General features: G+C 40.0%; 2 protein-coding genes across 2 annotated transcripts; both read left to right on the forward strand.

Moving 5' to 3' along the window:
* Positions 1-6402: 6402 nt before the first annotated feature.
* LOC108368070 (uncharacterized) lies at positions 6403-7134 on the forward strand. The gene has a single exon (XM_017622822.1). The coding sequence runs from the start codon at positions 6403-6405 to the stop codon at positions 7132-7134; it is 732 nt and encodes a 243-aa protein (XP_017478311.1).
* A 147-nt stretch (positions 7135-7281) lies between these two features.
* On the forward strand, positions 7282-7962 carry LOC108368071 (uncharacterized). Its single transcript, XM_017622823.1, has one exon. It carries the CDS (start codon positions 7282-7284, stop codon positions 7960-7962), a length of 681 nt encoding a protein of 226 aa, XP_017478312.1.
* The last annotated feature ends 5830 nt before the right edge of the window (positions 7963-13792 follow it).

A 13792-nucleotide genomic window follows, 5' to 3' on the forward strand; every position in this document is an offset into this window, starting at 1 on the left:
AACTGATTCTTGATGATAATTTTTACAAAATTGTCATTTAAACTCACTATATCGATCGATTTTAAATTTTCAAACAAACTATTCTAAAGAATTTAAGTTTAACACCACTTCTTAATACTCAGTACAAATAAAACTACAGGTTTATAACTTTTTTATGAAAATTAAGATAGTGTTTGCTTGCAAATGCAAAAGTTGTGTTATAAAGTTTGATATAAATTGTTTGTTTTAAAAATGTGTTGTAGACTATCTAGGGAAGTTTTTGCGAAAGTTTCAGATTTAAATATTAGGTAGTTGTAAAGTTATAACAATATTATTATGACTCGCACGGTTAGCAGATTAGCGCGCTGCGCTCTAAAAGGTTTTATAACTCGGAAAAGTAAAAAAAAAAAGTCCCTTTTTTATTAGTGATTTATATGTAACTTGATCTTTCGATTGAGATAATTAAAAACAATATTTAAAATGACCATAATTCAGAAAAATTACAAAAAAATTTTCGTTCAGAATTTTCACCATGAAAATGGAAAATTTTGGGAAACGCATAGTACCATCGTATAGCCCAGTGATTCCCAAAGTATTCCAGGTGAACCCCCATGGGTCCACGGGAGACTCGACGGGGGTCTACGTTGGCGTGAAAAAATTATGGGGGTCCACTAGTTGTAAGTGGGGGTCCACGAAAATTTATTTGGTTTCGATAGTAAATAAAGGAAATGGTTGCTTGATAGCCTCTATATTTAACTTTAATTTTTTTGACGCGCAGCTGCACTTACCGTCACTTTGTGCCTTCATACGTGGGAAAGCTTAAAGGCCACCTGCAGACTAAAAAAGAAACGGTTGTTGGTATAACACTGAGTGGGGCTAGGCGTAAATTGCTGGCGGCAGAGGTTTGAGCACTCGTGTCTTTTCAATGCTACAGGATAGTACGCCCCACTGTTACCTTTGTTGAAGAGATTATGTAATTTTGAGTTCCCTGAGGCTGAATACTGGTTTAATTCCAGCACTGAGCTCAGACTCACACATTGCCGAATCTTCACTGATAGCTCCAAATCTGATTCTGGGTCAGGATCTGGCGTCTTTTTCGAAGTTAATGGGGATAAACTTCACTTTTCTCTTAGGGAATATGCTTTGGTCTTCCAGGCTGAGGTATTTGCAATCTTCAAAGCCATGGACTACGTGGTGGAAAATAGGTGGAGGGGAAGCAGTTTATTTATCTGCAGTGGCAGCCAAGCTGCACTTAACGCATTGGCCAGCCTTCTATCTAAGTACTTTCAAATTAGTTCGCCAATGCAAATACCGACTAAATTATGTTGGTAAACATCACGAGCTTTCTTTACTCTGGGTGCCAGGTCACTCGGAAGTGCCTAACAATGAGACATCTGACTATTTGGCCAAAGTTGGCTCAGACCGGCTATTCCTCCACACTTCGGCCATCGAAGCCACCATCAGAAACTGGGTGAATACTTCGCTCGTCAATGACTGGAAGGCATCGAGGGGCTGCAGGGGGCAAAACCTGTTTTGCCTTCAATCTCGGAAGGTATAACTTTGCTCTCATTAAGCAGACAGGCCTGCAGTCAACTTGTAGAACTGCTGACTGGACACTTCAGGTGGCACAAACACCTGAATGTGATAAACGTAAATGAAAACTCCATTTGGCCATCCTGCCTTGAAGAGGATGAGACGTTGGAACATTTTTTATGCTTTTTGCTTGCTTGGTTGTTTGGCATCGATTTTAATAGATTCGGTTTTTCCCCTATTGTCAGTTGCTGAAATTAAAGTTTGGCGTAAAAAGCTTTGCGGTTTTGTCGTTTCAAGTTTTGAGATTTCGCATCACTCGGAGCGATAAAAATAAAACTGATGTCATCAACACAAATAAACTATTTTACAAATACGCAAATTCATGAGTGAGCCAAACGTACGAGGAGTTTATGGTGAAGATAATGCACGGAGTGCTCTTAAAAATATAACTCTACAGAGCGAAAGAGTACTTTGATACCTTTACGAGCTCTGTTTTTTAAAACTTGCAAACGAAAATATTTTATTGTTATTTTTACCACTCCGAATTTAGTTTTGCAACTCACCCGCAATGAAATTTACGTCGTTAGATGTAGTCTTCACATTTTTTACAAGCTTTGGGAATATGTTAGAATTATAACAGCAGGGGGGCCACCGAATGCAGTAAAGTTTTGAAAGGGGTCCACGCGAAAAAAAGTTTGGGAACCTCTGGTATAGCCCGTACAAAAATCTATAGAAATCATAGTTTTCAAATTATTTTTCCCATTTTCTGTCTGCATCCCAGCTAGTCGAAAAGTAGCTTGTTTTGCACCGCTCAGGGGGCTGGGACATTTGACGTAAATTGCCCCATTTATATAAACATATTTAAAAAGAAACCAAAAAAAATTAAAAATTGTAGTTATGTAAAAAGGGGTATCTACATATGTATTGCTTTATTTTGATACTTTTCAGTCCGAACATGGATAAGTATTCAAATTTTATTATTTGTATTTAAATCATATTAAGACGACCAATAACCTTTAGAAGGTGCAATATGTAACCAATAGCTCGATTTCTTACTACCTGGAGCATAATATGCTATTGGAACTAGTAATGTAACTAGTACGAAAGCGACAATTGTAACTGACCCCGCTGAAGTATATGTACATTTAAATTACATACATGCATTCGTGTAGTTAAAGTATATTCCAGGCGTACAATTTTCAATATAATGGTGTATCTGCATGTTATTCTATTATAATGGTTGCGTTTATTTATTATATCTAATATCCAATAAATGGGAGTTAGTGGTAAAAAATTGACTAATGAGAAAAGTAGGCGTCTGGTGAAGACTGAGGGTAAAGAAAAGCAGAAAAAACATTATAAATTTTTTATCTCTTTTAAATGTTTTGATTCGCCATTATAAGGATATTAATAAGAAACCAAATATATATACACGTAAATAGAATAAGAATATGTACAGTGAACCAAAAAAAAACTGGGACGTTCACTAATTTTTTCTTTGTAAGCCAATATCTCCAAACCTAAAGTGGTTGGCGAAATGAGATAAAATGCAAATGGAAGATAAAACTTTTGTTTTTCACTGCATTAAGTTCCTTTTTTAAACTGTATTTTGATATACCAAAAACTAAAATAAACAAAGTAACTCCATTTTTGAGAATCAAAAAAAAAACTGGGACGTTTTTAAATCTACATTAAAGTTTTGATTGAAGCGCAGGCGGCAGCGTTCCTTGCAATATTAACATAATTTAAAATTGTTGTGTGTATGTGTTTTTGTGATTTTCATACTATTTAAAGCCCGAAAATGGAGAATAAGCAAACCTCTAAAGAATTGAAGGATCTCATAGTGAAATACTATAATGAAGACATGGCTATTCGCCAAATTGCTAAAACGGTGAAGAAACCTCGGTCCACAGTTTTCAGTATAATAAAGGCACTCAAAAAAAATGGTTACACAAATCGTCCAAATGGTAGCGGAAGGCCAGCGAAGATTTCGTCTGAGCAAACAAAAAGGCGTATTGTGAGATACGTCCAAGAAAGATAACGGCGGTGGAAATTGCAAACGAGCTGAAGGAAAGACAAATTCTTGACGCTCATCTTCAAACAATTAGGAATTTTCTTCATACGAATGAGTACAGAGCGTACACACCCCGAAAGAAGCCGCTTTTATCCAAGCAGAATGTAGAAAAACGCCTGGACTACGCTAAGCGTTACATAAATAAGCCACCAGAGTTTTGGAAAAGCATAATTTTTACGGACGAGTCCAAGTTTAACATTTTTGGATCCGATGGACGCGGATTCGTATGGAGGAGGGAAGGTTCAGCACTGGATGCGCCCAATGTGATTGGGACCGTTAAACACAGAGGGGGAAACGTTATGGTAGCAAGTGGTGCCGGGTCCTTGCTCTTTATTGAGGGAAATATGAACAAAATGGATTATCTTAATATCCTTAAAGAGTATCTCCCCGAAACTACGGAAAAATTAAATTTGCCAGCTCGCAGTTTCTTTGTTCATGATAACGATAATGATAATGGTTGTCAAAGAATTGTTGCTTTACAACACAAAATCTGTGCTACCACATCCTCCTCAAAGTCCGGAATTGAATCCCATAGAGCATTTATGGGCGTATGTGGAGAAAGAACTACGGAAAAGGACGGGCTATGGGAAAAATCAGCTACAGGAGGCGATTAAAGAAATTTGAAACTCTAACCCGTAGAAGTGAATTTAGTTGCGTACATGAATAGACAATTAGAGGCTGTATTAAAATCGAAAGGTCATCACACAAATTATTGAATTGATGCAAAATAGCTGATACCACGTGAATTTTAAAATTTGTCCCAGTTTTTGTTTGGTTTCAAAAAATTAAGTTACTTTGTTTAGTTTAGTTTTTGGTACAAATAAATACAGTTATAAAAAGAAACTTAATGTAGTGGAAAACAAAAGAGATTTATCTTTCATTTTCATTTTTATCTTATTCCGCCAGCCACTTTAGGTTTGGAGATATTGGCTTCCAAAGAAAAAATTAGTGAACGCCCCAGTTTTTTTTTTTTGTTCACTGTATGTATGTATTACTTAAAAGAAGACTCAATAAAAGGAAGGTATGCATTTCATATCCATGCACATATATGACCCTAATCGCCGAAAACGAAACCAAGGGGAACATTTTTTTTTCTCAGGTTTCGCAGATTTTGGATTATATCTGGGTCATGCATATTCTAAGGTATCGGACAATATCAATATTAACGCAAATCTCCTTCTTTAAAACATGAAAATTCACTTATTCTTGAGACACCTTTAAATAAACGAAAATTAAAAAAGCACAACATGAAACTAAAGGGTAGTTTATAATTAAGTGCACCACTTTTTTGCATTATACTTGCCTCTCTTCGCTTGCCTTGTATTATTTTGAAGTTAATAAAAAAAAGTATTCGACAAAAAAATCAGCGATTAGTTTTCTATATAAAAATCAATCCGGCAGTATTTTTTAATGTAATGTAGCAGTCCAAAATATTAAAAAGTTTTTGGCGCGGAATCCACCAAACTAAAAAAAGGAAAAATATAGTGAGCGGATTTAAAATCACGTTTTAACGCAGATATATTGCTGATGATAAGCACCTCGTTAATTCCAGAACGATGAAACAACCAACTCNCAGAACGATGAAACAACCAACTCTGCAAAAGACTCCATCAAATTCAGAACTGTCGCAAACATACAATTTTACCCTTATGTTTTTTATTTTTCTTGTTTTGGTCATTTTATTCTTTGTCATTGACAGCTGTTCGTCTTGTGTCAAGTGCCTTTCACTTGACGTTTGTTTGCTTGCGCAAGGTTGCCGCTTTTGCAGCTAGTGAGTGGAGAATTCGGAGCTATTAGGAATGAGTCGGAGAGAGTAATGGGAGAAGGTCGTTTCAAGTGTGCACTGTGTGTGTTTTTAGTGTGCACTGACTTTTGAATATATCATCTATTAAAACACATGTAATAATTATACAAAAAATTACCAGTAAATAAATACAACTAAATAAGCACGATAAAGATCAATGTAATAAAATTGAACGTCTCCAAAAGAACTGCATATCCACAATTGTTTTTTTTTTTTATGAAAAGAAGCATTTTTTGGTGGCCCATGAGGGGAATCAGTGACTACACAAAGGACATTTGAAATCTTGCTACATACAACGCGAGGGAAGAAAACTGTACCAAATTTTACACACTAATATCATTTGCAAATCGCCTCACCGCTTGCATATATCGTAACCGCACCGCTACTTACTTATATACATCGACAGACATGGATGCTTCTAGAAGAATCTAGAAGAATCGTTTAATTTAGAAAGCCTCATCGCGCTTCAAAGGGAAAGTTCAAAAATTGTTAAAGAATAGCTTCCTAGGTTTAAGAAATATGCTCAGGACAGACGGACGGCAAGATTGTTTGATATGAAGCTAGAGGGTTTAAAAGAAAGGCGGCAAGAATTTCTGACTAGACACAAAATCATAGTCAACACAGCCACTGACACTGATGACGACTGTTTCACAAATGATGAATACAGTGCATTTATCGACAACTACGATGAGGTGTTCTCCGAGCTCTCCGATATGAGAGATGAGAAGTATCCGACACAACCCCCGCAGCAGTCACAATTGCATCAGCCATTGGTATCACATCTTCAAAACGCTACTACTACCAAGTTCCCTGGATACCACTGCCAACATTTTCGGGAAATGCAAAAGATTGGCCTAGTTTTAGCGACACATTTACGAGGATAATTCACCAAAATCCAGAGTTGAACTCTATTCAGCGGTTTCATTATCTTCGAACAGCGGTGCAAGTTGACCAACATAGAGATATTTTCGAATAGCCACTTTCGGAAGCGAACTACCAAATCGCTTGGGACATGCTTAAAGAAAGGTATGACAACCCACGGATAGTCTTCGAGGAACGAGTAGAAGAGTTTATTGCAATTCCATTCATGGCAAAGGAATACTCAACCGAAATGAGGCATTTACAAACTATGTTAAAGGGCTGCGCAACAGAATTTCTTCGCCTCAATGTTACTCATATCAACGATCTACTCACTCATTTTGCGGTAAAGAAGTGTGCTCCGGAGACGCTGCAAGCTTGGGAGCACTATTTAGCATCTAAAACAACGGTACCCTCGTACTCAGATTTCGATAAGTTTTTTAGCAACCGCTTGATCAGTGTAACCAACATCGAGAGAAGCAGACAAATAGTACAAAAAACTTGTCCCCAAGAAAACGTGAAGACGAAACATTCCACGGACCTCAAACCCAAATCGGTACAGTCAAAACCTCATTTGCAACGCAAGTCCTACCATGTTTCCACATCCACGTCATCAACTAAAGAAAGGTGTTTCATACCAGAATGCAAAGGACCACATCACATTAGATCCTGCCCGGACTTTCTAGCGCGTGATTGTTTTGCTAAGAAAACAGTCGCCGATCAACTTCGTCTGTGCATAAACTGTCTAGGTAACACTCACTTCGTATCAAAGTGTCCAAATAATGCAAACTGCAAAACCTGTGGTAAACGCCATCATACTTTACTACATTTCACCTTCAGCGGTAGTTCAGCAGCGGCTAGACAAGCAGAGCCTGTGTTAACATAGTCAGCGCAAGCACTATCTACATTCGAAGCATCACAAGTTCGAACATACACTGCTAGCTTCTTACCAGAGAGAACAACGCAGCAGCCAGCAAAGGTACTCTTAGCAACAGCAATAATCCCAGTCGTTAACGTAAACACTGGTCGAAAAATGATTCTAAGGGCCCTTATAGACCAATGCTCTGAGGGGACACTAATCACAAGCCGCGCAGTGCGTGCATTAGGCTTACGTCGCACTCCAGTTGTCACGGACGTCAGCGGCGTAGGAGCAACCTCTGGTACAAGCACCGAATGTGTTAGTTTTCAACTACGTTCAAATCTCAATCCGCACTTTGAGACATTCGTACCATTAGCCTTTGTAATGGACACAGTTACATCGGACTTACCCAGCAATCAGATAGAACCACAGGCGTGGCCGCATATGGACGGTCTCGTATTGGCAGACCCCACCTACTTCAAGTCCAACAAAATTGACTTGTTGATTGGAACAGAAATGCATGCGTCTATTCTGTTACCAGACATCCGCATCGGCCGGCGTGATCATCCTATAGCGCAGAACTCATATTTTGGGTGGATTTTGTATGGTCAAGTGGCTCCCGCAGCTCCAACTGTCGACCCGTCAGCCACCATTCGTTGTCATCACACCGCAATCAGTCCACACTTGGAAACACTAGTTCAACGTTTCTTCGAGACAGAGGAAATACAAGAAGAGCGCGCTAGATCAGAGGAGGAACAATGGTTCATCGACTTTTTCAATCAACATTGTATTCGTCAACCAACGGGAAAATATATGGTACGGCTGCCGCTCAAATCTCACTTCGACCCAAACTAGACGTTGGGCCGATCTAAACAAATGGCCACCCATCGATTTCTGCAACTTGAAAAACGTTTACTGCGTTCACAAGAACTGATGCAACGTTATTCAGCTGGCATTCAAGAATATTTCGACTTGAATCAAATAGTTTCATCCACATCAACAGAAGAAGAACGTTTCACTGCCACAAGCACAAACCAATCAGCAGTTACTGCGTGTGTATTGCCACATCATGCGGTTATACGTGAGGACAAGCTAACTACGAAACTTCGTATTGTATTCGACGCCTCAGCGAAAACGTCAAATGGGAAATCACTAAATGATATTCTATGCATAGGGCCGGCACTTCAGAATGAACTCCCAGCAGTTATTTTGAACTGGAGATTCTACGAATTCGTGTTCAACGCTGACGTGCAAAAAATGTACAGATGTATCGACATGCATCCGGATGACATTCCTTATCAAAAGATAGTGTGGCGTGACAACAAACGGTGTTTTCAAGAATATTGTCTAACAACGGTTACATTTGGCACAGTCTCAGCTCCGTGCACTGCGATCAGTGTCCTTCATCGAATAGCCGATGATGAAAAACAACGCTACCCTCTGGCAGAGAACGTGTTAAAAGAGGAAACGTACGTTAACGATGTTCAATCTGGCGGCCATTCCCTAGCATCAGCCATCAAGAAACGAGATCAAGGGAAGGCAGCTCTCGCGTCAACGGGCATGGAATTGAGGAATTGGGCAAGTAATCACCCAGCATTACTCGAATCCTTTCCGCTCGAACATGAGTACAGTGGCACCTTACTTGAACTCCACAGCGGCGAAGTAGTCAAGACATTAGGTATTGGCTGGCAACCCAACGGAGACGTATTCAAATTTCAATTGGGATTCGAGCTACCAACAATCGCAACAAGACGTACAATTCTATCAACCACTGTTCGTTTGTTTGATCCACTGGGTTTTATAGCACCAGTCATCGTGAAGTCCAAAATCATTCTCAAACAGGTGTGGGCCTACAATCATAATTCTGAAAACACCCCGCTCGGTTGGGATGATAAGATACCGACCACTATTAGCAAAGAGTGGACTGAATTTGTAACTCAGCTTCCTGCGATTAACGATATATCTGTCCCAAGATGGATTCACTATTCGCCGCGCATCAAATCAGTTCAACTACATACATTTTGTGATGGAGCCAACATGGCATTTGCCGCCTCCGTATACATCCGTCTTTTACACGAAGATGGAAATGTGTACACACGTTTGTTAACCGCCAAAAGCAAAACAACACCATCGAAGCCAATGTGCACAATTCCTAGAGTGGAATTGTGCGGAGCAGAATTAGCTACGCGAATTGCATCATGGGCGAAGAGAAATCTTCATGTTCATACAAACAACGTACCAATGTACTTCTGGAGCGATGCCATGATTGTGTTACATTGGATAAGTGGTGACACATCGCATTGGAAGACCCCCGTGGCGAATCGTGTGAGTAAGATTTTATCAAAATCGTCGAAAGATGGAATCACGTCGACACGAAGCAGAATCCGGCTGATTGCGCCACTCGTGGCTTATCACCGAATGAGCTATCATCCTTCGATTTGTGGTGGAATGGCCCAACTTGGCTACGTCAAAACAGCTGCAACTGGCCGAAGCTCAACAAGAATACGCACACATTTACCGACGATGAACTCGAAACGAAATCAAATAATGTTGTTGTAAACGTCATTATCAAAAGCGATTCAATCATTTACCTCTATTCATCATTAACCAAATTGATTCGCATCAACGCCTGGATTCAGCGCTACCGCTACAACGCTCGTAAGGAAAACAAATCGCAACGCCGAAAAGGCCCTCTTCTAGTTTTCGAATTACGCGAAAGTTTGTTAAAATTAGTCAAACTTGTGCAAGCTGAAGCCTTTGCAGCCGAAATGTCTTGTATTAATTCAAAGGAGCAACTGCCAAAGGGCTCTATAATACGAGGTTTGGCTCCATTCATTGAAGAATCAACGGGATTGCTCCGAGTACGGGGCAGATTGCAACGATCAAGCTTGCCATACCGCCAGAAGCACCCAATAATCATGCCCAGTAAACAGCACTTCACCAATTTATTGATCGACAATTCTCACCACAATACTCTGCACGGAGGCGTACAGCTCACACTAGCAAATCTCCGCCGTCAAACTGTATCCGCGAGAATTCGAAGATGCATCACATGCTTTCGAAGCAAGCCGGAAACATCAAGCCAAATGATGGGTAATTTGTCAATCGACCAACGAGACCATTCGAAGCAACTGGCATCGATTACACCGGCGCGTTTGAACTAAAGTCGTCGAAATTTAGAGGTAACACTACATATAAAGGCTATATCGTTATATTTCTTTGCTTAGCAACTAAATCCATCCAGCTGGAGGTCTTTACGGGTATGTCAACAGAGCATTTTCTCATGGCACTGCACAGGTTTATCGGTCGCCGTGAGTTATGCCGTGAGATATTCTGTGACAACGGCACAAATTTTTTGGGCGCCGACAATGTAATAAATAAACGAACTTTTGCCAAAACAGTGGAAAAAGACGTAGTGCCTCAACCAGCTGAAAAGGGGATTCAATGGCATTTCAATCTGCCACACGCACCCAACTTTGGAGGAATATGGGAAGCAAACGTTAAGTCGACCAAGTATCACCTCAAACGTAATGTTGAAGGCGTTCGAATGACGTATGAAGAGTTAGCAACGGTGTTGATTCGCATTGAATCGTGTTTAAACTCACGCCCATTATGCCCACTCACTGCTGATCCTAATGATTTGGAAGTACTGACGCCCGGCCACTTCTTGATCGGAGATGCATTGTTAGCCCCGCCACCAGAACAATCAACAACTAAGTTAACACTAAGCAAAAACTACCTCGCATTGCAGCAGATGATACAACACTTTTGGTCTAAATGGTCGTCGGATTGGCTCTCGCACTTGCAAAATCGCCCAAAATATCAGCAAGAACAACAAAACCTCGAAATAAATGATCTCGTTCTCATCAAAGATGATCGCTTATCTCCGAACGAATGGCCAAGAGGACGAATCATTGAAGTCCATCCAGGAGCAGATAAATTAGTTCGCGTCGCAACATTGAAGACAAAGTATGGCACTCTAAAACGTCCGGTTAGCAAGCTGTGCGCTTTACCAATTAAAGAAAAGCCTGAGCATCGCGTAGAATGAAACGACTACGTTCTTCCACATACGTACATTCATACACATTTATTTATTTCATACAACAAGACACAAATATCTACAATTCACTGCAATCTACAACTCACAAAGGAATTCAATACTGCCATGGGGCAGTATTGGGTGCAGCATGAACGGATTTAGAAGCACGTTTTAACGCAGATATATCGCTGATGATAAGCACCTCGTTAATTTCAGAACGATGAAACAACCAACTCTGCAAAAGACTCCATCAAATTCAGAACTGTCGCAAACATACAATTTTACCCTTATGTTTTTTATTTTTCTTGTTTTGGTCATTTTATTCTTTGTCATTGACAGCTGTTCGTCTTGTGTCAAGTGCCTTTCACTTGACGTTTGTTTGCTTGCGCAAGGTTGCCGCTTTTGCAGCTAGTGAGTGGAGAATTCGGAGTTATTCCCTGCAAAAATCGCGGCTTCTCCATGCATGCGTGTAAAGAGTACTCCCTAAGGACCAAGGAATACTCCAAAATTAACCACAATTCATATAAAAAATATGGTCCAATTAACATTACGATGTCCTAGGGCAGGACCATATACTCCATCCCTGCATTACATCAGAGTAGCACAAAACTCCTCCAACATATCAACAATGGCATTGTTGTTATATTTTTTCGTTTGTACACGCTTTTGTTCTTCACTTCTCAGATGCTTTTTCGAAATTAATAAAAACCAAGACAAAAATTAAAAATTACATATTGCCTCTGACGGCGTTCGAACCCGAACTTGCTGGGAGCTCACAACTAACATGGAGCATCTCTACACGTTCAGCTACAGCCAGACATGCAAATATGCTTTCAAATGCTCAACTCCAACCACATTTCGTTAAAACACGAGCAGTTATCGGGTAACAAACAATAAGCTGGCGCAGAGACATGAGTTGGTCCGCTACAGCATGACAGAGGAACACTTTTGTAAGTACTCCAATATACCACAAATAGACTACATGGTCCAAGGATTTTTGCAGGGTTAGGAATGAGTCGGAGAGAGTAATGGGCGAAGGTCGTTTCAAGGTTTTTAGTGTGCACTGACTTTTGAATATATCATCTAATAAAACACATGTAATAATTATACAAAAATTACCAGTAAATAAATACAACTAAATAAGCACGATAAAGATCAATGTAATAAAATTGAACGTCACCAAAAGAACTGCATATCCACAAATGTTTTTTTTTAATGAAAAGAAGCATTTTTTTTTTTTTTTTTATCAGAACTCGTTTAATCTAGAAAGCCTCATCGCGCTTCAAAGGGAAAGTTCAAAAATTGTTAAAGAATATCTTCCTAGGTTTAAGAAATATGCTCAGGACAGACGGACGGCAAGATTGTTTGATATGAAGCTAGAGGGTTTAAAAGAAAGGCGGCAAGAATTTCTGACTAGACACAAAATCATAGTCAACACAGCCACTGACACTGATGACGACTATTTCACAAATGATGAATACAGTGCATTCATCGACAACTACGATGAGGTGTTCTCCGAGCTCTCCGATATGAGAGATGAGAAGTATCCGACACAACCCCCGCAGCAGTCACAATTGCATCAGCCATTGGTATCACATCTTCAAAACGCTACTACTACCAAGTTCCCTGAATACCACTGCCAACATTTTCGGGAAATGCAAAAGATTGGCCTAGTTTTAGCGACACATTTACGAGGATAATTCACCAAAATCCAGAGTTGAACTCTATTCAGCGGTTTCATTATCTTCGAACAGCGGTGCAAGTTGACCAACATAGAGATATTTTCGAATAGCTACTTTCGGAAGCGAACTACCCAATCGCTTGGGACATGCTTAAAGAAAGGTATGACAACCCACGGATAGTCTTCGCGGAACGAGTAGAAGAGTTTATTGCAATTCCATTCATGGCAAAGGAAAACTCAACCGAAATGAGGCATTTACAAACTATGTTAAAGGGCTGCGCAACAGAATTTCTTCGCCTCAATGTTACTCATATCAACGATCTACTCACTCATTTTGCGGTAAAGAAGTGTGCTCCGGAGACGCTGCAAGCTTGGGAGCACTATTTAGCATCTAAAACAACGGTACCCTCGTACTCAGATTTCGATAAGTTTTTTAGCAACCGCTTGATCAGTGTAACCAACATCGAGAGAAGCAGACAAATAGTACAAAAAACTTGTCCCCAAGAAAACGTGAAGACGAAACATTCCACGGACCTCAAACCCAAATCGGTACAGTCAAAACCTCATTTGCAACGCAAGTCCTACCATGTTTCCACATCCACGTCATCAACTAAAGAAAGGTGTTTCATACCAGAATGCAAAGGACCACATCACATTAGATCCTGCCCGGACTTTCTAGCGCGTGATTGTTTTGCTAAGAAAACAGTCGCCGATCAACTTCGTCTGTGCATAAACTGTCTAGGTAACACTCACTTCGTATCAAAGTGTCCAAATAATGCAAACTGCAAAACCTGTGGTAAACGCCATCACACTTTACTACATTTCACCTTCAGCGGTAGTTCAGCAGCGGCTAGACAAGCAGAGCCTGTGTCAACATCGTCAGCGCAAGCATTATCTACATTCGAAGCATCACAAGTTCGAACATACACTGCTAGCTTCTTTCCAGAGAGAACAACGCAGCAGCC

This window comes from Rhagoletis zephyria, unplaced genomic scaffold (genome assembly GCF_001687245.7).
Source record: "Rhagoletis zephyria isolate East Lansing unplaced genomic scaffold, Rhagoletis_zephyria_1.1 Rzeph_scaffold_02941, whole genome shotgun sequence".
NCBI lineage: Eukaryota > Metazoa > Arthropoda > Insecta > Diptera > Tephritidae > Rhagoletis > Rhagoletis zephyria.

What these genes read in the sequence shown, in the direction of transcription:
- LOC108368070 (XM_017622822.1), top strand. Translation starts at nt 6,403, where the DNA reads ATGCTTAAAGAAAGGTATGACAACCCACGGATAGTCTTCGAGGAACGA.
- LOC108368071 (XM_017622823.1), top strand. Translation starts at nt 7,282, where the DNA reads ATGATTCTAAGGGCCCTTATAGACCAATGCTCTGAGGGGACACTAATC.